General features: G+C 31.8%; 1 protein-coding gene across 2 annotated transcripts; it reads left to right on the top strand.

Moving 5' to 3' along the window:
- The first annotated feature begins 288 nt into the window (after window positions 1-288).
- LOC139511199 (uncharacterized) lies at window positions 289-25,567 on the top strand. 2 transcript variants are annotated; one of them, XM_071297777.1, is made up of 10 exons: window positions 289-366; window positions 612-805; window positions 5,382-6,467; window positions 7,464-7,623; window positions 8,930-9,077; window positions 11,259-11,362; window positions 11,953-12,072; window positions 14,021-14,161; window positions 18,250-18,361; window positions 24,861-25,567. In XM_071297777.1, the coding sequence occupies exons 2-10, from the start codon at window positions 632-634 to the stop codon at window positions 25,351-25,353; spliced, it is 2,538 nt and encodes an 845-aa protein (XP_071153878.1). In that variant the 5' UTR covers window positions 289-366; window positions 612-631; the 3' UTR covers window positions 25,354-25,567. The 2 variants fall into 2 exon arrangements, with proteins under 2 accessions (XP_071153878.1, XP_071153877.1); XM_071297776.1 differs by having other exon boundaries at window positions 289-397.
- The last annotated feature ends 1,364 nt before the right edge of the window (window positions 25,568-26,931 follow it).

Raw genomic sequence — 26,931 nt, 5'->3', positions numbered from 1 at the left:
ACCAATTTACTATGGGACTAAAGGGAATGGAAGATAAGCAAGGATACACAAAATTCATTGCGATCTGATCCAATCTCGTGTAAAAATTCACATTCGGCATTAGTTCTCTCGCTGATACCTGGTTATTTTGATTGACTCATATGAATGTATAATTGACTACTTTTCTATTCGGCGTCAATTAGTACCCTTCTTATAAACTTAAAAAACGGTTTTGTATTTTTTTATTTCATTTATTTCATATTATTTAAGAATTATGGTTCCACTGTAAATTGACCCATGTTTTTCTTACATATTGGGTTTTCAAATATAGGACATGTCCTTTGTGGCTCAGAACGGTGTTGACCTATATGTACTCATTTTACTCATGTAAGTGTGAAGCTTGGTGTGAATAACGTAGGTAAGTTAATTTGCTTAATGATTTATTATTAAATAATATATCATAAAAATGATATTAAAACTGTTAGAATCATGTTCGTTTTTCAATTTTTGACCCCTCGATGTACATGCCTACTATTAACCAGCAGTTAATTTCAAATAGAAAACTGAAACCTTAAAATAGTATTTTTGATGAAAAATATACATGAAATACTTTGAAAACAATTTGTTTACAGATCATTCATGAATTAGTGACATGTTTATAACAGAGGACATTGGCGAACCTGGCAGCGAGGATGATGGAAGACTACCTTTTATTGGAAGATTCCGGGAACGCGAGGAAATAAAGACATGCTTCAGGAAAAGGAAAAACCGTATTGTACAGATATCCGGTGCTCCATGTATTGGTAAACAGAGACTTATCCAACAGGTGCGTCATACTTAATTGGAAGTCTCCACTCACTATGACATCAGTATGACCTATTGTAATGTTATGTTATTTAATGTCGTGTCTCCAGATAGTTTGAAAGTTAGTAACGTGACTGTATGGTGTCACTGGTGCGTCATACTTAATTGGAAGTCTTGTTTTCCACTCAATATGACATCAGTATGACCTATTGCAATGTTATGTTATTTAATGTCGTGTTTTCAGATAATTTGAAAGTAAGTAACGTGACTGGTGTCACTGGTGGGGATCAGCCCAAGTTGTCGGTAGGATTCGTGTTACTCTTTATCTAATTATCGAGAAGTAGATTGTTGAGTGAACTTTTGTTTTTCTGCCATTTGTCCATGATGTTGTCTGTCATAACGTGATCTAAAGGGTTTCCTTTTGCCCAATTTGTGTTTCATTATTTTCTAAATATCTGGTTTTCACTATTCAAAATCAAACCAATTATAATCATGAATAGTGTCCTGCAAGTGTGTTATTTATCTATGACAAATATATTAAGTACTATAAGTATAGAAATCACAAAAATACTGAATTCCGTGGACCAATTTAAAAACGGAAAGTCCACAATCAAATAACAAAACCAAGCTCAAACACATCAGACGAGCGGATCATAACAACTGTTATGTAGAACATGATAAATTAAACATGGTTTTATAGCTAGCTAAAACTCTCACTTGTAAGACAGTCGCATAAAATCCCATCAAATTGACAACGATGTGTGAACAAAACAAACAGACATATTGGTAAAAATGTTGAAAAATAAAGATACAGCAGATCCATATTGTATCCCGATAATGAATAACGAAAGTTGAAAGCAGCAGATATATAAAATGCAGAGAAACCAATTTTTGAAAAAAGAATCAGAGGAAACAAATAAATTTGAGAATGGAAATGGGGAATGTGTCAAAGAGAAAAAGAATGGAAATGGGGAATGTGTCAAAGAGAAAACAACCCAACCATAGAGCAGACAACATATATGTCGATGAGAAATTGAGACAGATAACACTAGCACCAAACAAAAAGAAAACACAAACAAAAGAACAACATTTAGACAACAGTCTTAAAAACGCAATACAAATAAAATAAATAAAAAATAACACGACACACACCCAACCGAAACAGTTGTTATCCGAACTGTTTTAGTTTTTCCCTTTCCAGTGCATGTTCTTTGCAAAGACAGGGTATCTTATTTGTTTATGTTTATTTAGCAGTACAAGTAGACCAACAAATGTGCACTTATCTTTTCTAGTCTTTTCATTTCACAAAACGGATCTTGTATATCAAATTCCGATCGTAATGTGTGAAGATTTATTCTAAGAAATAGCTTATTTTTAGTATTATGGCACTATGCAAATAGAAATCTGAAACTAATAGCATGATCATTGAGTAAAGTACGTAGAAATTGTTTGTATCTCAATATATTATCGAAAAAGGAAATTTCCAGGACTCTCATCTAAGAGTACTAATATCCCTGATTTCGAGAGCATGCAGTATAGTGAATTTGGAGTGTCCGCTTCGTCTCTTCTGTCTGATTTTTATATCTCCAAATGATCATGAACCATTTGACACTCTTACACAATCCTACTCACATGATTTAGTTTCCATCTCTTATTCATCGAAATAATTTTGGGGGTTACCCTTGTGCAACAAGGATACGGAATTCAACATATTTGCATACTATAGAAAAAAATGTATCTGCATCCTTTGAATTCAATTTTAATTCAACAGAATCTTAACTAAATATGTCATTCCTATTTACTAATAGTTTTTCGTCCAAATGTGTTTCGGATTTACCCTAATAAAAGAATGAACTTTTCAATTTCTTTATTTAAGGGTATATATTTTATATCTCAACCGTACCCATATAATACTCATGTACACCCTTGATTGTTTTTATCATAATTTACATAAGCATGGATTTTACACCATATAATGCAATTGTACACCTTTCATTTTGATTTTGAATTCTTATTAGGTTACAAAACTATTGTACACCTCCTGTTTTGATTTAGATTAGAATTACTTTAGGGTTTCCATTTACCAAAGCATGGGTTCCGCGCCATATAATGCTACTGTACAACTCCTATTTTGTTTTTTAATCAGAATTATTTTAGGGTTTCTCTTTATCTGCCCACGAACTCGTCAACAAATATAACACGATTTATTTTGTCTTCGCGTTTATTTTAAGAATTGAATGCTTCTTTTTGTAACTTCATTGTGGTGTAAAAGCGTTGACCGAAGTACATTTTGTATGAAGCGCGGAAGCTCTTCATTCTAAAAACGTGCGCACGGTCAACGCTTCTACAACCCTATGAAGTTACAAAAAGAAACATTCAATACTTATATTAATTACATTTTAACTAGGATAATGAAAACACGATTTTTATCAAGTATTTATTTAATTTACATGTGCACTTTGTTGTAGGACCTCGTGTCATCATAAATGATAAATTTTATTGTGTAATGAAGTTGATTAAGGAATAACGCGAGATTGTAGTGTAAACAATTATAATAACGTATTATAACGAAACATATATGATTTTCTTGATAGAGGGTTGCTGCTCACAAGGAAGCTATTAAACCAAGAGTTCCAAATGGTGAAGTTGAAATCATTCCTTCGTAAATTTTACGGACGCCATCACGAGTTGGTTGACCGTTATGAAATAACCGTTTCACAAATGATATCGGATATGTTCCTTACGTCGTTACTACAATCCCCTTCCCTTTCATAAATGTGACCTACCGAATTAGACTATTTACCGGATTTGTTATCACATAAGCAACACGACTGGTCCCACATGTGGAGCAGGATCTGCTTACCCTTCCGGCGCACCTGAGATCTCCCCTAGTTTTTGGTTGGATTCGTGTTGTTAATTCTTTAGTTTTCTATGTTGTGTCATGTGTGCTATTGTTTGTCTGTTTGTCTTTTTCGTTTTTAGCCATGGCGCTTTCAGTTTGTTTTCGATTTATGAGTTTGACTGTCCCTTCGGTATCTTACCTCCGTCTCTTATACATCTAATGTAATTATTTCGGGTTTTCCCCTGTCCTAACCAAAGACTTCGGTACGGATGTATCATCTTGTTTGCTCTTCTTCGAGTCCTTATAATTTATAGTAACCTATTTTCACTAATCTTTATCTGGTTAAGCCTTTGTCATTCATATAACAGATCGTGTATCTTAAATTCCGATATGTGGAAATTTAAGTCGAGAAAAGCTGTATTATATATAGTATAATGGCACATTATAAAGAGAAATCTGAATCTAAATGCATGCACATTGAGCAGATAAATATTTATCATGCTATATGACCCGATTAAGGACATTCAAGCACAAGCATGTACTAGGCATTCACTTAACTAATGACATATAACAAAATATCTGAATACTAAAGCAATTACAAAAAGGGCAGTCCTTAAATTCTTACAGTATCAAACGCTATCAATCAACGGAACAATTTTAAAAACACCTGCGATATTCCTTACTTGGTACATACATTTTTTCAAAGAAAAGTGCTTATGATATTTGCTGATACGAATTTGATACACATAGGGATACAACAACTAATACTCGAACCAAAGCATGCCTATCTTGTCATACAAATGATCCTTGTTGAGGGAAAACCGATGATGACTATCTGTCCCGGCTTTTCTTTCATATATCACTATCACAGTGACAGATTCAAATATTTCTAAAGACTAAAAAAAAAATTAAAAAAAGACGAGACATCATTTTCAGCTTTCCAGATCACCTGATTTTACCCCCAGTTTCTGGTTGGATTCGTATTGCTCAGTCTTTCGTTTACTTGGTTGTTGTATTGTGTACTATTGATGGTCTGTTGGTTTTTCTCTTCTTTGGCAATGGCGTTCGGTTGTCAGGTTATATTATACTTATGAGTTACAGTGTCCCTCTTGTTTCTTTTGCCTCATTTTCAGAATGAGAATTCTAACAAATAAATGAACCCTTTGTAATTAGACTAACAATTTTATCAGTTCACATCCAATAGATTCAATGTTAATACAACATTAACAGTCAGAGAAAAGCATGACCTTGTGCATTGTCAACATGTATGTTTGTAAAGGATATTATACAATTATTGTCTTTTGAAGAGGTAAATATGTAGTTTTATTGAATTTTGAAAAACTGATATTCAATGAGGCCAATAGTTATCAAAAGTACCAGGATTATAATTTTATACGCCAGACGCGCGTTTCGTCTACATAAGACTCATCAGTGACGCTCAGATCCAAACGTCATCAGTGACGCTCAGATCAAAAAGTCAATTAAATCACAAATTTACCGAAACAAAAGACAGTAATTGTTTTATTTCATATTTCGAAAGAAATGTATGTAATGGCAATTATTTACCAAAACCAAATGTACATCAAACGTACCAAAACTATGCACGTTAAAGCACGCGACGTGACTTGCGGTGAATATGCTTATTTATTCAAAATTCCATTCATATAGAAAAACCTATTTAAGTTTTATCAATATTTAATATTAGTATTTATTGATTGTTTTATCATTAAATATATCTTTATTATTTATTTTTTAGATTTGTGAAGAACTAGACGACGAAAATGAAAATGAAAAAAATAGTAATCTTCATATTGGACAAGTATCATGTAAATATATACGGACATGGGATAACCTTTTAGAACATGTAATGGATTCACTGCCCGAATATGTTTTTTCTGAATCCGCAAAACTCAGTGAAAACCAAATCATCCGAGTTATCAAATCTCACACAAAATCGAACAATTATGTGCTTTTGACGTTTACAAAGCTTGATAATTTTATATTTGATAAAGATATTAACGCAGCATTGGGAAAGTTTTCGGATTTGTGTTCAAAAATCTTACGGTGCTCTTCGAATATCTTCTTGTTGTTAAGTAGTGGAATTCGTTTGAATATAAATGTGGGTTATAAAATACGGTATGTATCCCTTCTAAGATTATCAGAATCGGAGGCTACATCGTTATTGCGTAACGCAGCTCCAGATACCGATTTCGAAGATACGGAAAGAGAAATAGTGAATGGGTGTCACTGTACTCCTGGTTTGGTATTAGAAGTAGCCAGTATTTTAATGCACCCAGACGGCATTATCAAGCCTAAATTCTTAGCTAACTTACTCTGCGACCCAAAAAGCGTATTAGATTTGTTCTCATCTAATTTAGTAGCTCAGAACGAACACTTGAGAGTGAAAATACAAAAGCTTCTGGAAAGACTTCCAACAAGTCTGCAATCATCAGTTAATGATTTAATGTTACTCCAGGGGTCTTTTTCAACAGAGGCATTACAAGCTGTCTTTGGTCATAAACAGTCACACGAAACAACTCTTCAAATTATACCTCTGAGAGACTCATCCGTCCTAGAGTTTGATAAAGAAACTAATTTATTTTCGCTGAATCCTTTACTCAGAGCTTGTATTAATGAAAGTCCGAATTTCTCAACGTCTGATCTTGTGAGATTGAGATTTGTAAAGTTTTTTGTTGATCTCATGGTAACTGTAGACAATAAATTGTACAGAGATTCTCATAAAAGTGTGGTAGAGTATTTCCACCATGATTATGCCAATATGAAGCAGCTATTACAGCAAGCTATACACTGTACAGAGGATATCTTTACAGTCCTGATGAAAGTAAGTAATTATCTGCAGTGAATTATGATCCCATCACCATGTCCCCTAGCAATGTAAGTCCTGATAATATTCAGTCTAGTATGTTATTATTAATTCACGCATGCTATCATAAAGCTATAAAATTTCATTTTTTAACATTGTGTTCGAAGATGTTACCAACAATAGCTTAATGCTAAAATTGTTGAATGACTTATCAGTTTTCTTTACTTTAAAGGGGCACTAGCTACGAGATATATAAAAAATCTGAAGTTTGATTTTTTTCTGTTCAATCAATAATGAAAGTGAAATAGTGAAATAAAAATTCGCTTTTTGCAGCTAAAAAGGTTCAATTTCGTCAAATTACGTTAAGAAACATTGATAATAGAGTCGACCTCTTTAATTTCAACTTCAATTTAACACCTAGCTAGAAATTGACAACGCATGCATTGTACGTGTACTGGTTATATAAAGAAAAAGAATGTCATCAATGAAAGTGAAACTACGGTAAATCATTTGATTACTAATTCGATGCATATAAAATCATTCTTATACGGTTAAAAACAATGAGAAACATATATTTTTAATCTATAAAATAAAATCAAACAGACCAATCCAATTGCATGTGTTGGTTTAATCTATTCATATCTTTATTTATGTTTACATCGCTTATATGTTCATCTGAGGTTAAATCGATATTTAATTAGATGGCATCTGCACTAAATTACACACGAAACGAAACTATATATGATCTACCCCATGCTCTGTACACTGTTTATTTTAGACTTTTGATGGTTTGGATAAATGTTTTATATGTTATAAATCATACATGAGAATTGGAGTCAAATCGGTGACCATGAATTTGACAGCTAGTGCCCCTTTAAATGTACATTCGAAAAATCATATATCTAATTATGGAAATAATAGTTTTAAAGACTTATTCCCTGGAGTAATGAGGTATATTTATAAAAATAAAGGAAAACCTATTCCCTTCTGATAAATGTTGTTATTTTTCATTAGGCAGTCAGTGAAGCTGAAGAGCTTTTCATAAAATGTTTTCCTGTAGAGCAAGTCAAAGATTTTTACAATCATCTTATAAATGCAGCAAAACAATACGGGAAACCTGAGGAAATTGCCGTACTCAAAATGTTTCTGGCCCAAGCAATGACACAGATGAAAGGTTAATTTAATGTTTTGTATGTTATGGTTACCGGGTATTACATATTTCGACACACGAACGCAATTATTTTACTCTGCACATCATATTATCGTTCATAAGACGTAGACATCGGTTTTGCACATTTCAACAATACTGCTGTAGAGTAAAACGATACAAAAGGGATATTACAAAACCATAATTCAAAAACAAACTGACAATGCCATAGAATAAATCAATCAAAACAATCACACAACAGACAAACACAATATACAAAAAACGACATACAAAACTTAAGTCTGGGCAACACTTACCACACCAAAATAAGTTGAATTAAGTACATTTGCTTAATTAATATTTCTTATGCAGCATACAGCTTTGTCATATTTGTTTACTCGGTCTAATACATTATTTGTACGTTACTATGAAAGAAGGTTTTCAAGATTTATGTGCGTCTCACAAAAATGTCAATTCGAAATTCAGTAGCATGTTTTTCAGCAAGTCAGAATCACGTGATCTTGGTTAAAGGAAATAATGTGAATGACACAATCTCAAAGGAGCTTTAAATTCGGTAAAAGTATTTTACTTCAACAATTTATTACCTAGAACGTTTCAGTTCATCGGTGTCATTATTTCTTGACTAATGTCTGAAATAAAGTTTTATGTCAAATCCTATAATATTTTAAAAAATGCATTTATTGTTGTAGGCCGTGCGTTGTAAAAACACTCTCCTCTTCTTTGTATAAAAGAGGGGCGAAAGATACCAGAGGGACATCCTATCTTCACTTTTTGTATATATTCATATTTTGCTATAAAACAAACATTAAACTTTAGCAAATTATAATTGTATACAAATCTTATGAATATAATATATATAAGTGAAAACAACATTTCGAAACAATGAATATGTTCCTTATAAAATTAAGAGAACTATTTTCGATAGCACGACATATTTACAATATACCGAACTCTGATGAAAATTTAAAACGGAAAGTCCTGAATCAAATGGCAATATCAAAATGCCAAACACATCAAACGAATAAATACCAACTGTAATTATGAAGTTAGAATCGGGTTTCAAACGATATCAAAGGTTATACTAGTGCTACGTGATTTTTCTGTTTTTGTCGCATATCTTATCAAATGAAGGACTATTGTAAAAGCGCATTGATAAAGCTGAAATAGTTTTCTAGCCCACAAATTGCAAAGGGATGGTAAAAGTGTGTGTACTGAAAGTATGGCTATAAGTATCCCCTCTCTAATGACTGTCTTTCCCCGTCGTACGACCGAGCATTTTGTTAACAAGAGATACGCTTATTTTCTTTCACAGTGGATACAAATAGACAGGAAGTAACCCAGTTATTTCAGGAAGCATTCAGATCTTTGTCATGGGACCATCCAGGGTATCATCACATGACCTTACTTGGATTTCTGGGAAGATTTATAATACGACAGGGAAAATATCAAAAAGGACTAAGGTAAATTATTCTGAAGAATCAACTATATCAAAACAGATAGAAATAAATGATAGTGATATAACAGGCAAACATTTAATGATATTATTGATTATCCTAATATGACTAATAAAACATATAAGGAACGACATTTATAGACACAAGAGTTTTTACCTTCAAATTTTCAAACGCAAAGCAAACAAGGTTCTTCAGGATGACACAATTTGTAAATGACATTGCGTTGAAAGCAATATATGTTATGATGGTATGATACTTAACCCCTAACGGGAAGGATTGTGCCTGATGTTCATATGATGAAATCATAATCTTTCAGTCAGTTTAATTGAAGTCTGGAGCTTGCATGTCAGTTAACTGCTAGTAGTCTGTTATTATTTATGTATTATTGTCATTTTGTTTATTTTCTTTGGTTACATCTTCTGACATCAGTTCTCTTGAACTGAATTTTAATGTGCGTATTGTTATGCGTTTACTTTTCTACATTGGTTAGAGGTATAGGGGGAGGGTTGAGATCTCACAAACATGTTTAACTCCGCCGCATTTTTGCGCCTGTCCCAAGTCAGGAGCCTCTGGCCTTTGTTAGTCTTGTATTATTTTAGTTTTAGTTTCTTGTGTACAATTTGGAAATTAGTATGGCGTTCATTATCACTGAACTAGTATATATTTGTTTAGGGGCCAGCTGAAGGACGTCTCCGGGTGCGGGAATTTCTCGCTACATTGAAGACCTGTTGGTGACCCTCTGCTGTTGTTTTTTTTTTTGGTCGGGTTGTTGTCTCTTTGACACATTCCCCATTTCCATTCTCAATTATATGGGTGAATGTGTCAATTGTTGTACGCAATCTGATTCTAAATTACTAATGTTGGTATATCAGCAATCAAAACAGAGCTTTATAATCAATGAATAATCGTACTATTTAAGAGTATTGTGAATGATTGTTGTCCATTCGTTTGATGTTTTTGGAATTGTGATTTCGCCTTTTGATTGGGGAATTGTTGTTGTTAATTTTCCTCGAAGTGCAGTATTTTTACTTTCTTCATAGTAACACACATAATAAACAAGCTTGTTGTTCGGTGTGAGCTAAGGCGTCGTTATGAAGGCCATACCTTGACCTATAATGGTTTACTTTTATAAATTGTTATTTGGATGGAGAGTTGTCTAATTAGCACTCATACCACATCTTCCTATTTCTATATAGAATGCCTTTTTATGATCTTAGGAACATATTGGTACAATAGAAAATGTTAGGTATCTCACAGAGTAATCACAACTGTGTTTAAATTAAATACTAACGAGAGTAAAACTTTGGGAAATTCATAAAATCAATGACTTCCCCTAAACTCAATATATGTTTATTAAACATTATTACATTAAGTCATAATAATTATTTAGACACGATACAGGAAATAAATATTAATAACAATCACATGTTAAATAATTGAATACATTTTTTTTTCATTCTAATCGACAAACAATTAGTACACTCTTTACAGACCAATTAAATAGACACGCGACGCAAAATCTGTAAAATCACATGAGTAAAATGATTGACGCAATATTTTCAAACTTTTAAAATCGAATCGCTACCAAATAGAGTTAGAATTAATTTTCATGCGAAATCTAATTTCCCCTAAATGGTTTTGCCAACATGTAATTATACTATATCTTCCTTCTGTATTATGTTGAAACTTTTATTATGAGCATTAAATATTAGAAGCGTGAGTATATTTATAATACTAAAGATTATTTAAATTTTTGTCGTACTTGTATGATTTAGCAATATCAATTAAGTAACATTTGTTTAAGGTCAAATGTTTTAAACTTTTTTTTATATTCCTATTGTACATAGTATGCCATATATAAGAGGATGTTTACCCGCCAGCGTGTTTTAGTTATTCCCTTGTATCATGGTAAATGCAAAATGATAGATTTAATAATTTGCAAGGAATAGCAAGTATTTGATCTTATTTTAGGTTAAAGTATGATGTACAATCAACGTCTGGTCAGTTATATATTTACCATAATCAAGGTAAAATGTATATACAATCCATCTACATCATAGCAGGTACTTTCTTGATAACATTTTTTAGCAGAACTTGTATAAGCCTTATTTCGGAGTATTTATACTTCAATTTAAAAAGTTGATATAATCACTTAACATTTAGTTTTAATTTATATTATTATTTCAGGTTTATACAGTCCGCTATTAAGATGAAGGTAGATGGGAATACAAGAGTACACAGAAGGCTCATTGAATTCCTCGTTCAGAAAGCTTTAGCAGAAGTATTTAGAGGTATGCATGTTATCCCATAGTTAAATTTTAACAGTTGATAACGTCTTTATCATTGATATTTCAAAATATGACATCAAATGTGTTTGCTTTCCTCTTAATTTAATACAACAACGTCTGCTGAAGCTACATAAAAAGAATATCGTTTGCAGACCATTTGGTCAAGTTTGTTTTACATATTGTCTCAAAATCCGTAGGAAAGCAGCAGATTCAACCTCCGGATTTCGAGTAATATGACGTTTCTCCCCATTCGACAATTACCTTTAATCATACAAAACGTTCAACAAGCCATATCTAATTTGACAATTTATCTTTCTCCAGTTAAAATGTACCGCAAAACATCCTATTCAGTGGTAAAATCTCTGTGTTCTTTATATTAATGATCACAGTTATATAGTTGTTATACTGAGCAGGAACCTTTAAGAGGACATTTACAAAAATAGAAAATGTTCGCAAAATGTTATATTTTAAACAATATCTGCAATAATCGTTCTTTTCGAATTATTTTTTGGAAATTTTTACTACTATATATTGAGGACTTTGTTCCCTAATAATACAATATTTTTTTTTCAATTTTTCAATTTGTCGATTAGAAAATTACGATGCAGCAGAAGAAGCCTTAAATGAAGCACTGGACCTAGCTCAGAAAGAGGCTCCGTACCATTCAGCAATAGCTATCATTTTTAATACATTTGGACTCATCATGGACAGATGTAAGTTCACAAATACTAATACAAGAGCCAATTCTGTTAGAATCACAGTAATTAATTAAATCCGGTGGTTTATCTTCTCGCCTTTAACATGGACACGGAAAGGTCTTGTAATTTACCATTCCCTGTGCAAAGATAAACAGGTGAAACCTTCAAGGTCACTATAAGATCTAGAGCTTACCTATTACAAAATCAACATCGGTCTCTTATCAATTACTTCAAATTTACGACAAATGTTCGTATAGTTTGTATATAAATGTTCCTTTCGACTGTTTGGATTCGAGCCTCAGTGATTATAGTCTTAAATACTAAACTTGCATCTCGGGAACAACGTGATAAGCATTGAAATAAAAATTGAGAGACATGCAAGAAAAAAAAAGAACACGAGAGAGGGTGTAGTAAGGCTATGGTTTGTCGACAGGCCAGTGTGAACATGTACAGATATCAGAGAGGGAGTAACAATAACAGAGGGACAGTCAAACTCATAGATCGAAAATCAAAATAACAACGCCATTGCTAAAAACACAGACCGACAGACAAATAATAGTACTCAAGACATAACATCGAAAACTAAAGACTAAGTAACACGAACCCTACCAAAAACTGGGATGATCTCAGGTGTTCTAGAAGGGTCGGCAGAACCTGTTCCAGATGTGGCATCTGTCGTGTTGCTCAGGTTATTATTAAAACGGTCTGATTCGGTCAGTAAAGTATAAGCTGTCAATACTATTGCCATACGACGGATAATAGGGTTTGTTATTGCTGGGAAACGGCAAGTTTACAATTAGAAAACTGCAAGCATCCCGTTTGTCATTTTATTTTAGTTTGGAATCGTACATCTGTGTCACAATCGAGAAAAATATCACGACGATTTGAAGCAGACCTACTACTTTTGATAGTATCCCTAGACTTAAGCTTTCGGGGGGTACATATGAATATGAAAAATATGACATCCTTCATATAATTATCTAAAATGAAAGAATTTTGCAAATTGTTTTTTCTTTTCGACTTTGATAAGATTTATTAAAAGGTTTGTTTCATACGAGTACTAAAACAAGATTACCAGTAGGGGTGCACAATAAGTACCAATTGGAATACCGACTTATAAGAATAGCCAAACTCAACATATGTGTTGTTGATAAACAAAATAGAATAATATCATCAGTATAATTGCGTTTGGAATCAGTGTTATTCTTTAGAAATTGAAATTTCTTATGAATAAACTCATCATAGATACAAGGATTAAAATTTCATATTTACGCCAGACGCGCGTTTCGTCTACAAAAGACCCATCAGTGACGATCGAATCTAAAATTGTTTTTGAAGAACACTGGGGACCCAAAATTCCTAAAAGTTTTGCCAAATACAGCTAAAGTAAGGAGAGCGTATATACCTCGTCCAAATTGTTCTGCTGAAGGACTGTTAGTCCCAATTGTTTTCTTCAGACTAGTAACCAGTACTTCGGTATTCGCATAAAGTATATATAAAACATGTAAATTGCAAAATATTTCTCCCACTTGTCAAACTTTCCCGGCTTTGGCTATGTTTCTGCCTTTTGTTATATGTAATTTCTTCGACTTTAGATAAGTTTACGATTTTGGTCTAGAAACATATACCCAAGAAACATATTTTGTCATAAAATTGATAGCGTTAATGCTATTCTATATTCTGAAGGCCATCTTAAAAGATATCGGGAAGTCTCATATACTTTATTTTACCTGTACATTTTTACTCTTAAAACAAACAAAGGCAACTATTCAAATATATGAAACTGAATGGTAAACTTCATTAAAGACTTATAATTTGATTGGCACCTTTGATAACTATTGAGTCACAAGTCCTGCTTTTCGTCTTTATCTGACACAGTGGCACCCAAATAAAAATGGCTGATTGCCACATAAATTGCCAGGATAAGAATACAATGGAAAACAAAAGATTAATTGTTTTGTAGCTGGGCGAGATGACGACAAGGCTCTACAGTGGTACAAATCATCTCTCGAGGAGAGGCGGAAGTTTGCTGATATATCACCAGAAATACTTGTCGCACCACTTAACAACATAGCAAATCAGAGTGTCAAAAGAGGGAATAATGGTACGTGTTTATAATTAATATTACCATTAAAGCGGAAGGTTTGGCATGCCACAAAACCAGATTCAACCCACTACCTTTTTTGTCTTAAAATGCCCTGTACCAAGTAAGGCAAATGGCCATTGTTATATTATAGTTCGTTTCTGTGTGTGTTACATTTCAATGCTGTAGGTCTGTTATGTCGTAGTTCTCTTATATTTGATACGTTTCCCTCAGTTTTAGTTTGTAACCAAGATTTGTTTTTTCTCTATCGATTTATGGTACACTACTGTTGTCTTTATTTATTGTATTAAACATCATTTGCATATAAATAAAGGCAACAGTAGTATACCGCTGTTCAAACTCATAAATCCATGGACAAAAAACAAAATCGGGGTAACAAACTAAAACTGAGGGAAACGCATTAAATATAAGAGGAGAACAACGACACAACACTACAATGTAACACACACAGAAACGGACCAAGCATCAGACAAAATCCCACGAGAAAAACAAATATAACATCAAAACCAAATACATGAATTTGGGATAGACGAGTACCGTGACACGTTATATCGCAATGTGAATTTACACTCAAAATTAAGAGAAAACATACGACGCAACGTTAAAATGTAACACCCATTGAAACGAACTATAATATAACAATGGCCATATTCCTGACTTGGTACAGGACATTTTTAAAGAAAAAAATGGCGGATTGAACCCGGTTTTGTGGCATTCCAAACCTCCCCTTTCAAAGCCATGTGAAATATAACATTAAAATGACAACTCAACACCATAGGACTACAATATAAATAAATTGGAGAATACAATTGACAAAGAAACACACGAACAACAGCCAACAAAAGGCAACAAGTTGAAAATTTTAATACGTCAGAAGTGCATTTTATCCACACAAGATCCACCAGTGACGCCCAGATACAAAAGTTTGAAAGCCGAAACAAGCACAAAGTCGAACAGCATCGAGGACCAAAAGATAAAAAAAGTTGTGCCAAAAACGGCCAGGGTTTTCTGTTAGTTACCAGAACATCCTTATTATTTAGAATAATTTATACTTTTGCAAACAGTAAATTTATATAATCATTAAACAGAAGCTGTACATGATAGAACTGAAATATCAACTAATTACAGGAAACAACTGAAATACATTACATAACCAGACATTTGCAACACAAAATGTAGACACATCCGAACAAGCCCAAACCCCAACGCCAAGTGACGTCATATTTGAAATTGTAAAAAATGACAAAAAAATGATGACGTCATTTGAATTTGTAAAACAGATCATCAAAAAATGAAAAATGACGTCATTTGAATGAATAAGATAGAATTAGGATCGATTTAAAATTGTATTTGAACTAAATACTGATATTGCATTTAATAACAATGCACATTTTAATATTTATTATTAGCAAACTAAGGTAGCAATTAACTATATTATAAAGCTATGTCCGGTTTGTTTTGAATTTGACTTCAAACGTAAAATATCGTACTGATTACGTTGAACAAAATGAAATCTAATAAATGAATGCGGTGCTTAATATTATTTACCATAACACATAAATATAATAGAAAAGACATCAACACATTTGACAAAATCCGATGAGAATTACAAATATAACATTAAACATTTAAACTAAATACATGAATTTGGGATAGACAAGTACCGTAACACGTCTTATAGTAATGCGAATTCACACTCAGCAAAACAGTCACAATCGTGAATAAGTCACGTGTGGTAATTAAAAGATTAGACGACATAATGACAAACAACAATCTACCATGTGGTAAAAATGTCCTTAGCTAGTATATATTTAAATATTTAATCTCTTGAGTACTTCAGATTACAACATGAGTTTTTGGTCGGTTCATGGTACTCTGTGTTTTATTGCATATCTCATGCAGATATAGATTTTTCTGTATTTATTGAAATGCAATAAAATGTCTCATTAGAAATAACCATTGTGGAGAGATTTCACTAAACGTTGAAAAAAGAAAAACAAAAATACTGATCAAGTAGATGAATTCAAAAAAGGAAAGTCAACAAAACTGGCAAAATAAAAAATTATTAAAAAAAGGAACGAGTAGAAAATTATATGACACTTAAAATGCTTTGCTATAGAACCAACTCTAAACATTTCTAACTTTCATCTCATAAATTGTTAGCACCATTCAAAACTTGGGGTATACATCTTGTTAAACGAGAAACTGTTTTTAAAATACACAGACATAATCAAAAACTGTCACCGAAAACGGCCAAAACTCTGTTGATAATTCAATTGAAAGTGTAAATAGTTGAGTAATAAAATTAAAAGCAAACTCAAGATTTTGTCGGTCTTTTTGGTCATTGACACTACATTTAAAGTATCACACAATAGATTCGTACAAATATCTATTGTATAACGGTCAACCAAATTCAATGGCGTCGATGAAACGTTCGATGCATTCAATTTTGCCATTTAGTACGTTAGGTTTAATAGTATCATCGTAAGCAGAAACATTAATGTTTCAACTAGACAGTTTTCGTTTTAAAAAATTACAATTTCTTCCTTCCTTAAACAAAAAAATATGAGTTGGCCATGTTATTTAATTGAACAACTTTAAACAAATTCTTTTAATCTGTCTTTAAGTTATGAATGGGTGAGTCACTCACCAATCAGTCTCCGTGTAGCGAGTAGAGTAGTTAAGTGCTTTCATACTATTGCAAAAGAAAAGAGACTTCGTTTGATGTGCTTGGACTTTTGATTTTGCCTTTTGATTTTTGATTTTCCTTTTTGAATTTTCCTCGGAGTTCAGTATTTTTGTGTTTTTACTTTTTATATTGTATGTACTCTAATATGTCTTTCGAATTTTAAGTTAAGTACAATAATTTCCTTCTAGACAATTAAAAGCAGATTATACATTGTGATAAAATATTCTGTTGTCACATTGTACATGTTATCAGTATCAGATTATCATATATAATGTGCAATGATACTTTAGAATACAAAGTACTAAATAGTTTTCCATTGCCGACAATGTTAGCCTTTTGTTTAATTACTTCTAAATAAAAGAAATTTTGTGGTTGAAAGTGATATCAAAAGAAAGAACAATTAATTGTCATCAAAATACAACACACAAAAATATATGGTCCCATGGCTTTTACGGGTGAATTTTGGGGTTGTCAAGAACGCATGACAATCCCGCAGAAAAATGTCTCTGATTTTTAGCACTTCACCTCAACTAGTAAAAAAAATTATAATAATTCCTATGTAAATTATTTTACAAGAAAACTATGCTCAACTGTAGTCATACTAAAGAGGCTTTCCAGAAAAAAAATATCTATTTAATGTAACAACCAATCACAAAGACTTACCATTTTTCTTCTCTATGTCATGTTCCCTTCACCAAGATGGTTGCGCCCATGGATTTTCATTTGGTACATCGATACCTATAATGCAGAATAGTATAAACCTTTTCACACCTTATTGAAATGTGTAATACAAGATGTTCATCATGAAATAACAAACATTGATAAGGTTGAGATGAAAATAAGAATACAGCTAAAAGAATTTTTATAAAACTCAAGACACAGTGTTGTTTGAATCAACCCAGTAAGAATCCAAATGAAAGACGAGTTTGAATATCATTTTAGTAAAATTTTAAAACAATATTACAATAAATCAATACTACCAGCCCTTCAATATAACAGTCAATTGGCCTCTTTGAAAATGTTTAGAACATGTTTATGAGAATTACAATGAATCGTGAATGCATTCAGTTCTTTTTTTCGCATTTCGTGCAGCGACATGCAGATAAAACTTTAACTTTTTCATTTTTGCATCGGTTTTGTTTTCTAAACAATGTAAGATTACTAGTCGCACTCCTAATTTCCATTTTATATTCTAGTGAAAACGAATACTGAAAATTAGTGATTTGAAAGGGTTTCAATATAAATGTATTATCCAAGAGAAGAAATTGTATTTTTTTCAGTAGAAGTTTGTCTCTTGGGTTGACATTCATGACAAATCCAGTTATGAATGGAAAGTCTTTTTTGTCCAATGCATTTTTTGTACAGTTTGTGATATTTTAAGATAATTTTTTGGTTTCAGGTTATGCACTTAAACTTACAGAAGAGGCGTTAAACATTAGAAGAAAATGTGGATGGAATGATTATTACACAGGCCTAACCTTACGACAGAAAGCAGAAATATTCCTAGTACAGTATGTTTTTTTAACGTATTCTTTTATGAATAAAACAAAATATCTGAGATCAAAATAACCTCCTTTACACACTAAGGGTTATCTCAAATGTAATACAATCATAACTTTAAAAAATGACTTATCCATAGAATGTAATTGCTATGAGAGGTGAGCAATGTCCACTTTTAAGAAAGCATAAATCTTAAAATGATCATTTGGAAAAGTTGATAGCGTTAACGGTAAAATTAGTTACTGCACAAGATCGGCGTTCGACAATAGATAATTGTTCAGTGATGCACAAACCAAACATTAATTTGTAACTAATAAATTTAATACAAAAGTTGAGGAGATGATTAAACCAATACGTATCAAAAGAAAATCCAATCCGAACGAGGATTCGGGGCCTTGCATAAGGGAGTTTCCTTGATTTTAAAGGATTTACACAATTTTGTAAATCTCAATAAAGTAATATCTGTATTTTCATATTAGCACATCAATTAAAACCTCGGGGAATAACAGTGCACGCCCATAGTTATCTAATTGGAAGTTATCCTATCAACACAGATGCGCAATTGAAATGCGTTGTCTCCTCAGTGATGCGTGAACCATAAATATTTAATACAAACATTAAAGAGCTGATGAATCCTTAACAAAACAAAAGTATAATTAACCATGCCACGGTAACGGAGCTATGAAAAACGGAAACACATTCCTTAATTTTATATAATATACAACATTTTATAACATTCAATTTCAATAAAAAAAAAAACATGTATCCGCATTTTCAACCTCTAAATCGCCACTATGTCACCTAGGCACAACTTAAGCAGGATTGTCTTTTTTTTTAAAGACCTACCATGCAAACCTTAATCATTAAAGGGCAAAAACATAATATGACTAAAAAGACAAGTAACTAGATTTTTCACTGAGTAATTGAAGAGTTTGGAATTAATTGTATGAACAAAACGGTGAAATACACAATTGCTTCATTTAACGTAATGTAAAATATAACTGTTTCAATTTTTGTCTAAAATTAAAGTTAAGCAAATTCCAATCAATTTGCCGTTTTCAAGTAACCTTTTTGAATATTTTTTAATTTTTTTTTTAAAGTTTAAATCCTCTTTCAATGCAAAATGAGATATTAAAGATTCTAATCCACCTACTCATACTATTTTTAACAAACTAATCCTTTCACAATGCACTGAATACTCTATGAAATTCAGACCAGTATTTTATATTACCCAGTATTGCCCAATATTACCCTCTAAAACCCAGTAAAACCCGGGTTTTTCAGTATTTCCCACTGGGCTGGGCAATACTCATAAAAACCAGAATCAGATTTATCTGATCAGAGCTAGCAAAGGGAAGTGTTTTAATATTTGGCCTAATGTTATACTTAAATTTGAACTGTAGATTTCAGATTTCAAATCATGTCAGTTTTTTAGTTTAGAAAATGCCAACTAAAATGAAAAGTTTTTTACCCATTGAGTCACAATAAATTCAATTGAGAGCAATAAACCCCTCTTTTTATTTTCATTATATTTTACCCACATATTCAAGTACCCTTAAACTAAATAAGATTATGATCCAATACCGACTACTATATCCCAATATTTGTGGCATTCAAACCTAGTTTGTATGTTTGTGTCGATAACACATCTTTGTCAATATAATGAAACTTTATTCGATTGTTATACAAGTGAGAGGTTTAGAAAGCTATTATACAAGGTATATGAAATTTTTCTTCCATTTGTTTGATTTGTTTGAACTTTTAGCCATTAATCTAGGATTTCCGTTTAGAATTTTCCTCGGTGTTCGCTGTTTTTGTTATTCTACTTTTTACCACATGTTTTAAATCGTAAATCATTGCCGTTTATAATAATATATTTTTTTTAAAGATTTTACAGTTTAAACTCTACACATTGTGATTAATTTTTAACTAAAATCATCTAGTTTTTGAAGAAATCAACTTGTGTAGGCAAACAAGTCTTCAGAGCACTTTCCCATTACTTTTATGTACATACAAAAAAACCTGTAAAAACACACGTGTATCTGATCATGCATTTGCATTGTAAAATGAATTGTGTGTCAAAATTAGATAATACTAGCTAGTGGGTAGAAACTTTTAATCATTATAAAATGAAATGTTGGTGAAAAATTTGATACAATGGGTTTGTTGACGCAACAGTTTCGTCTATGCAATCATATTAAAAAACGGATTTCATTAAAAAGCAACAATATTCAATAATCCTTTGATTATCGGATGACACTTTATGCAAGAAGACCAGCAATTATTTATCAAGTGACACATGTGGTAGTTGTAAGAACACGATTCCCCTTGAACATTACCAGAAATATTGGAAATTTAAAAGCAGAAATAATCGACATTGAACTATAGAAAAGAATTCCTATTTGACTGGAATGATATAACCCTTGATACATTTAAATACATGTGTTTAAATATCTTTTTGTGATTGATCTTCAGTAGGAACACTCAAACCAAAACAATTGAAAGCCAAGGATTAAAGTTATGAGCTATATTATCAAAACACAAAAAGAATTACTAAACTGGATCTACTTTGCCAACTTTATTTTATTTTATAGAGCTAAAATTAAATATTCTAGTACCAGGTAGAAAAAGAACAGATTTTACATTTACGTTGAATTTAGAAATAATAAATTGCGCTGTATATATGTATTAACAAATGTTAATTTAAATCTGAAATATACATAGATAGTCGTCTGAATACGCGTTGTGTAAAACGTATCAAATAGTTAAAATAATTTACCACTTAAATGTACACGATGAGAATCGAGGGCGTGTTTGTTTGATCGGCACTTCCAAATTTACTGTTGTATAAAAAGAAAAGTTTAAGGCAAAACGTGTGTTTGATGACGCATTTGTATTATTAAATTAGGTAATATGAACTGGTGGATAGAAACTTTAAACTGACTTTTTTGTTCTAATGAAAATATCGGGGCAAAATCTATCCAATGACCAATCATAATTTATCTATGATAAGCCTCCTTTTAGCAACTAATTTACAAGATATATGCTGCAAATGTACTTTTTACAAAAAAAGACTCAAGTTGAATGTGAATTTTATAAGGTAATGACCGTGTTATGACCTTGTAAAATTAATTATATGAGACTTCAGAAGACATTAGTGTTTAATAAAATAAATGTGACTTTTTCCCTTTGTAATACTGGTAATTTCAAGCATTTCTGTCAAGTTCTGTCATAATTAGTTCAATAGTTTGAGAAAAATCTAGTGTAACGAAAGACGACATTTACAGCGATTCGATCAAAATTTCTTCGACAAATCCAAACCAAGCCGTATCAAGATAGAATATAGTGTGGACCTATAATTGATCAAATATTTATCTTATCTGCCTACAAACAGTTGAATTTGATACACAAGATGATTTTAGGAAGACAAATACCACTAAGGGACCTCTTTTCTTCTTTAGAAGATCTCTTTTGGTCAATTTATACCTCTCGTTTCATCAAAATATCAACTTTTCAGGCCAATATATAAAAATAATGGGGTAACTTTCACTCATTTATGATACAAATGTTATAAGAAATGAGTAATTACAGCAGAATGAACAATCCATATAAAAGTTTACTGTCTCCAAGTCCAAGGAGGTTTCAACAAGTCCTTACGACTTCATATCTATTAAAGTGCTTCATAGGAAAAATTTCTATCATAGCAGAATATAAGAGATAAGGAGAAAAAGCCCCCCCCCCCCCCCCCCGCCTAAAAAAATCCACTTAATTTGGCTTGTTCTGTCAACTGAATATTCATGATCGCGTCCTATTTCAAGAAAATGTTCTCATAAAAATGTGTTTTGGAGACTCAAGCCACTCAGAGTATTTCATTTTTGTAATATTTCACTTAAATAGCAAGAAATTTTAACACATGAGATTACTCACAAGGTCAAAGGTGCATGTACAGCTTCCCATAGTAGGTGTAATACCACCATTGATTTTCCCTATCAGTCTTTGTTAAATTAGCACTTTTCAAAAAAATGTGCAGAATTTATCTTTGTTTCCAATAAAGAAATACTTGGCATGAGTGACGTTTTATCAAGTCCAGTTGTACTATAGAAAAAAATTCACATAACATTTATTGTATATAAGAAAATAACCATCACTAGAAGTTAATCAATCAAATGTCTCCCCTTATTTTATCTGTGTACAAGGTTTAGTAACCATGTAACCTCAAGATTACAAAATATTCTATAAAAATCCCAAACAAAAAATAATGGTGCTTTAATACCAAGACATATGTTGATGACACAGAAATGTTTTACTGCAATAAAATGTAGGATTAATTACCTACAACTGTCAAATTTAAGGGAATATTTTTTTCGACCTATTTTCGTATACAACCGGATGTGACGTACCATGATTTGGTCGTATTACACCTTCAGTATGTCTTTCGTTTCAAAATAAAGTTTGAATAACTTCAGAAAAAAATGCTATACAATCGTTGATTATTAAATACACTTTACAAATAGTTCTAATATAAGTCGTATGCAACGACTTTCTCGGAATTTTAATGTTATCGAAAATATTATACTAATGCACGCTTATATACTAAGTTAATAAATGTATGCACGTTGTTGTGTCCCAGGAATAGATTATCTTAGCCGTATTTGGCACCATTTTTTGGGAATTTTTTGGTCCTCAATGCTCTTACACTTTTTACTTGTTTGGCTTTATAACTATTTTGATCTGGGCGTCAATGATGAGTCTTGTGTAGAAGAAACGCGAGTCTGACGTATTAAATTATAATCCAGGTACCTTTGATAACTATTATGTCTTTATTTTATATTTATTACGAATATATAACTTGCATCAACAAATACTGTGTACTTCAGTAATTGTTGATCGCAAGCTCAAAAGCTTTCACGTTTATGTGGACGTTTAAACATCGGTATACTACTGTTGCCTTTATTTACCAGCTCGTGGCATTGATAATAAATCAAAACCGAGCACGTGAAGCACATGGAAAAATAGTGAATGGATATAGCCATGATATTTTTTTCAATTTGTCATGCGTTGCCATTTGTTAATAAAACTTTTCCTAAACAGAAGTTTAATGAATTGTTGTATACAATTTGTTCTTTAAAAATCAGTTATTATTACTTACCTCCAAGAGCATGGGTGTTTACATTTCTTTCATCACGGGTCCCCCCTCAAACTTGCGCTTTTTCGGTGGCCGAATGTCTATCGAATGACCTTGTATTTAAGGTCATTGCATACGGGAAAATGTAGGCGAATTAGTGAACGAAAAGATCATCCTATAATCGCAGTACATTTATGAACATCGTGACATTATAAAGAATTGTCTTTTACAAGAAAGTTCCCGTACACTTAAATACACTTGTTTGGTAGTAAAACTAAGGGATTCAAGTATTTAAAATTTGAAGTTGCATACGACTTTAGGTATATATATCAAATGGAAACCATGCGGTATTTCAGTCCAAAAAGGTGATTTGTTTCATACAAATCCATCATGAGAGCTAGAATAGAAATACGATGTGTCATAGCAGAAATATTAGAAAAAACACACGTTTTATGAATTTGACGTAAATCATCTAATGATTCCACAATTAAGTTACTGTCCTTCAATAATAATCTTTCTAATCAAGAATTTTAGATAAGTCAAAAACTGAAATGATTGATTCAACCTAGTATACCAGACTTACTAAATTTTAAACTCTTGGTTCTCACATCAGCTCCGTAGTCAGGGCTTTAGTTATGTGATGAGTTATGATAAACTATTTCTAAATTGCTTGAATACACTTTCATATCAGTCGCCTCTAAATTACGTTGATGCTCAACGTTCAGTTTTGGGGTTAATGATGATGATAAATAAAGACGAACCTTTTACTTACAGTACATTTGATTAATATTCATTTCATATCTATGTGTCTATCTATCTATTATTACCCGATATCATTATTCAGCCCTCTATAACGAAACATACGTGGTTTGATATATATAAAGTTCGTAAAGAAACAAACAAAAAAGAATACAATTAAAAAAGGATAAACAATATAAAATAATAAATAATGAATGATAACAATGACATCCGGTTTCTTATGTTTTAGATAAAATTTACAACATTAAATAACTAGTGAAATAGAAACAAAATTGAAAATATGAACACAAAAAAAGATAAAATCAGTAGGAAGATATTTAGATCAAATGAATTAATATTTTTTGTAATAAAAAACTTAAGAAATACATAACAGATAGAGCTGTCCAAAACTGTTTTAGAGATAGATCTGTCAGAACTTGTTCTTGGTTAGAACTGTTCGAATAAATTGTGAAGTAGAAGTGTCCGAAACTGTTACGGAGTTCAACTGTAATTAGCTGTTCTAGTTAAGGACTGTCCAAAAAATGTTTAAAAGTGAACTATTCAAAACTGTTCTATGGTAAAAACAAAATGACTTCGTTATTTCATTCATACATATAATCAGTATACTGTTACACTTATCATTTCAGAGGAAAGCAGACATCAGCCATTCAATTATGTGACGAAGCCTTTAAAATATGTATGGAATGTACACCGAGACATTTCTTTTTAAATGAGATTATATTTCTTCGGTTCCATTGCCATTTACCTTCTAAAGACTTGGAAGCCGCCAAAGACGATTTCAGGATGATGATGATCGATAGGAAACGTTATAGTCAGAACACAGAACGTGGCGAGCAGACGATGCATATCTTATTTCACGCGCTGTTCCTGAATGACGACGATGAATGGGACAATGCATATAACGAGTTGCAGGTTGAAGTGCGTCGACTCAGAGATTTGGCGTTTAAATGTAACGATTTCGACAAATATTTGCATTTGTGTAAGAAGATAAATGAAATATCACATCTTTTTACTAGTAAGAGGGTAGATACAAAAGATATACACAAAATTAAATGTCAAGAACTTGTAAGAAAAAACTGTAAATTATGTCCCCTGATAAATGTTGATTTGCTGCCATGACCACTGGAGATGTTTGAATGATACAGCTTAATCAATTATAAATGGTGGTGAGGCTTCTCGTACAAATTGCGAGAAAGGAAGGAACTATAAAAACCAGAGGATGGCTCTGTACACTTAGTGATATTACTTTATTGTTCTGTACTAGAAACAATTATAATGGTATTTTTATAGTTTGGCATCTAAAACAAGAAGAGGATAAAATTATATAACATCATCAACCCCATAATTTGTTGTTTTAAGATAAAAAAAAAAAAAAAAAAAAAATAACGTATGATACAAACTGGTAATATTTAGCACATATATCCCATACTATGCTATTGTTCCACCATAAATCATACTATCGAAAAAATTGCTACATTGGAAAATACAATTAAATATACTATAATCCGCTAAAAAAGTCTTTGATATTTCTATGATAACATTACCACTCAAAATATTTTAATTAGATGAACATATTGGTATGAACGTTTATCAAAATATTTGTTGGTCAGACTATTGCTTCTACCCTGGTATCTATTATGAGTTTATTCTATTAGAAAGATCTCAAATTAGAGCAAATTTGTTCTTCTGCAGTTTTTCAATATGTTTAAAGGTCTAATCCTACCATGCCAGTTGGATTTTCTAGTGTTATCTATAAATAAAAGCAAATGCGTTTTTTGCTTATATCAAATCCAATGGAAAAGTATAATTTGCAGTTGTCATTACACATAGGTAGATATGTCTTTAGATATAAATATAAATTCAAAGAGCGTGTATGCTAAAAGTAGTATATAGGAATTATATTAAAGAGATGAGTAGATGATAATCCTTATACATTTAAATATTTCGTGTATTGTGATCACGCGTTCTTGTTTAATAACTATTAGACGGTAACACGTCTCGAAATTAGAGCTGATTCACGAACGCGCAGGGGATAATGCAGCTGCAAATTGATTATACTTCGTGTTCATGGTATTTGCAAATAATAGTAAATCATTTCTTTTTAATAATGTCGGTTATAGAAATGAGATTTGAAATAACAGAATTGATATGATAGTAAAGTTGTAACAAAATAATAAATATCAGTCTATTTCTAAGCATATGTCAAGTAAACTTACAGACAGTAATTGCTCTGTATTTCAAACCCGCTGTTAATGTCAAATTACTGGTCAGACAAACTAAAAAGGATGGTTTCCTCCGTTGCAACATACAGGCGAATTGTGTAAAAGTAAAGTCACAAAAATACTGAACTCAAAACGAAAAGTCCCAAATCAAATGGAAAAATCAAAGGAAAAAACACATCAAATGGATGGACAACAACTGTCACACTCCTGACTGATTTTCAAATGTAGAAAATGGTGGATTGAGAGACAGTGTACCAAACGGGTTCTCAACTAAAATTTTAAATTCTCATGTACCGTTTTTTTCATATATTCTGTGAAAAAACTAGGAAATGGCATATTTCAATGAAAAGATGCTAATTTTAAATTATTTGTTCAAGTATTTTTCAATTTATTAACTGCTTTCATTTTTTGTATAAGGTAGCATCTTTTTATAGTACATATGCTGTTTGTTTGATTTTATATGCTACCAGCATTA

Source organism: Mytilus edulis, chromosome 2, assembly GCF_963676685.1.
Source record: "Mytilus edulis chromosome 2, xbMytEdul2.2, whole genome shotgun sequence".
Lineage (NCBI taxonomy): Eukaryota > Metazoa > Mollusca > Bivalvia > Mytilida > Mytilidae > Mytilus > Mytilus edulis.
The sequence above is the reverse complement of the archived record's forward strand: the minus strand, read 5'-3'. Positions and strand labels throughout refer to the sequence as shown.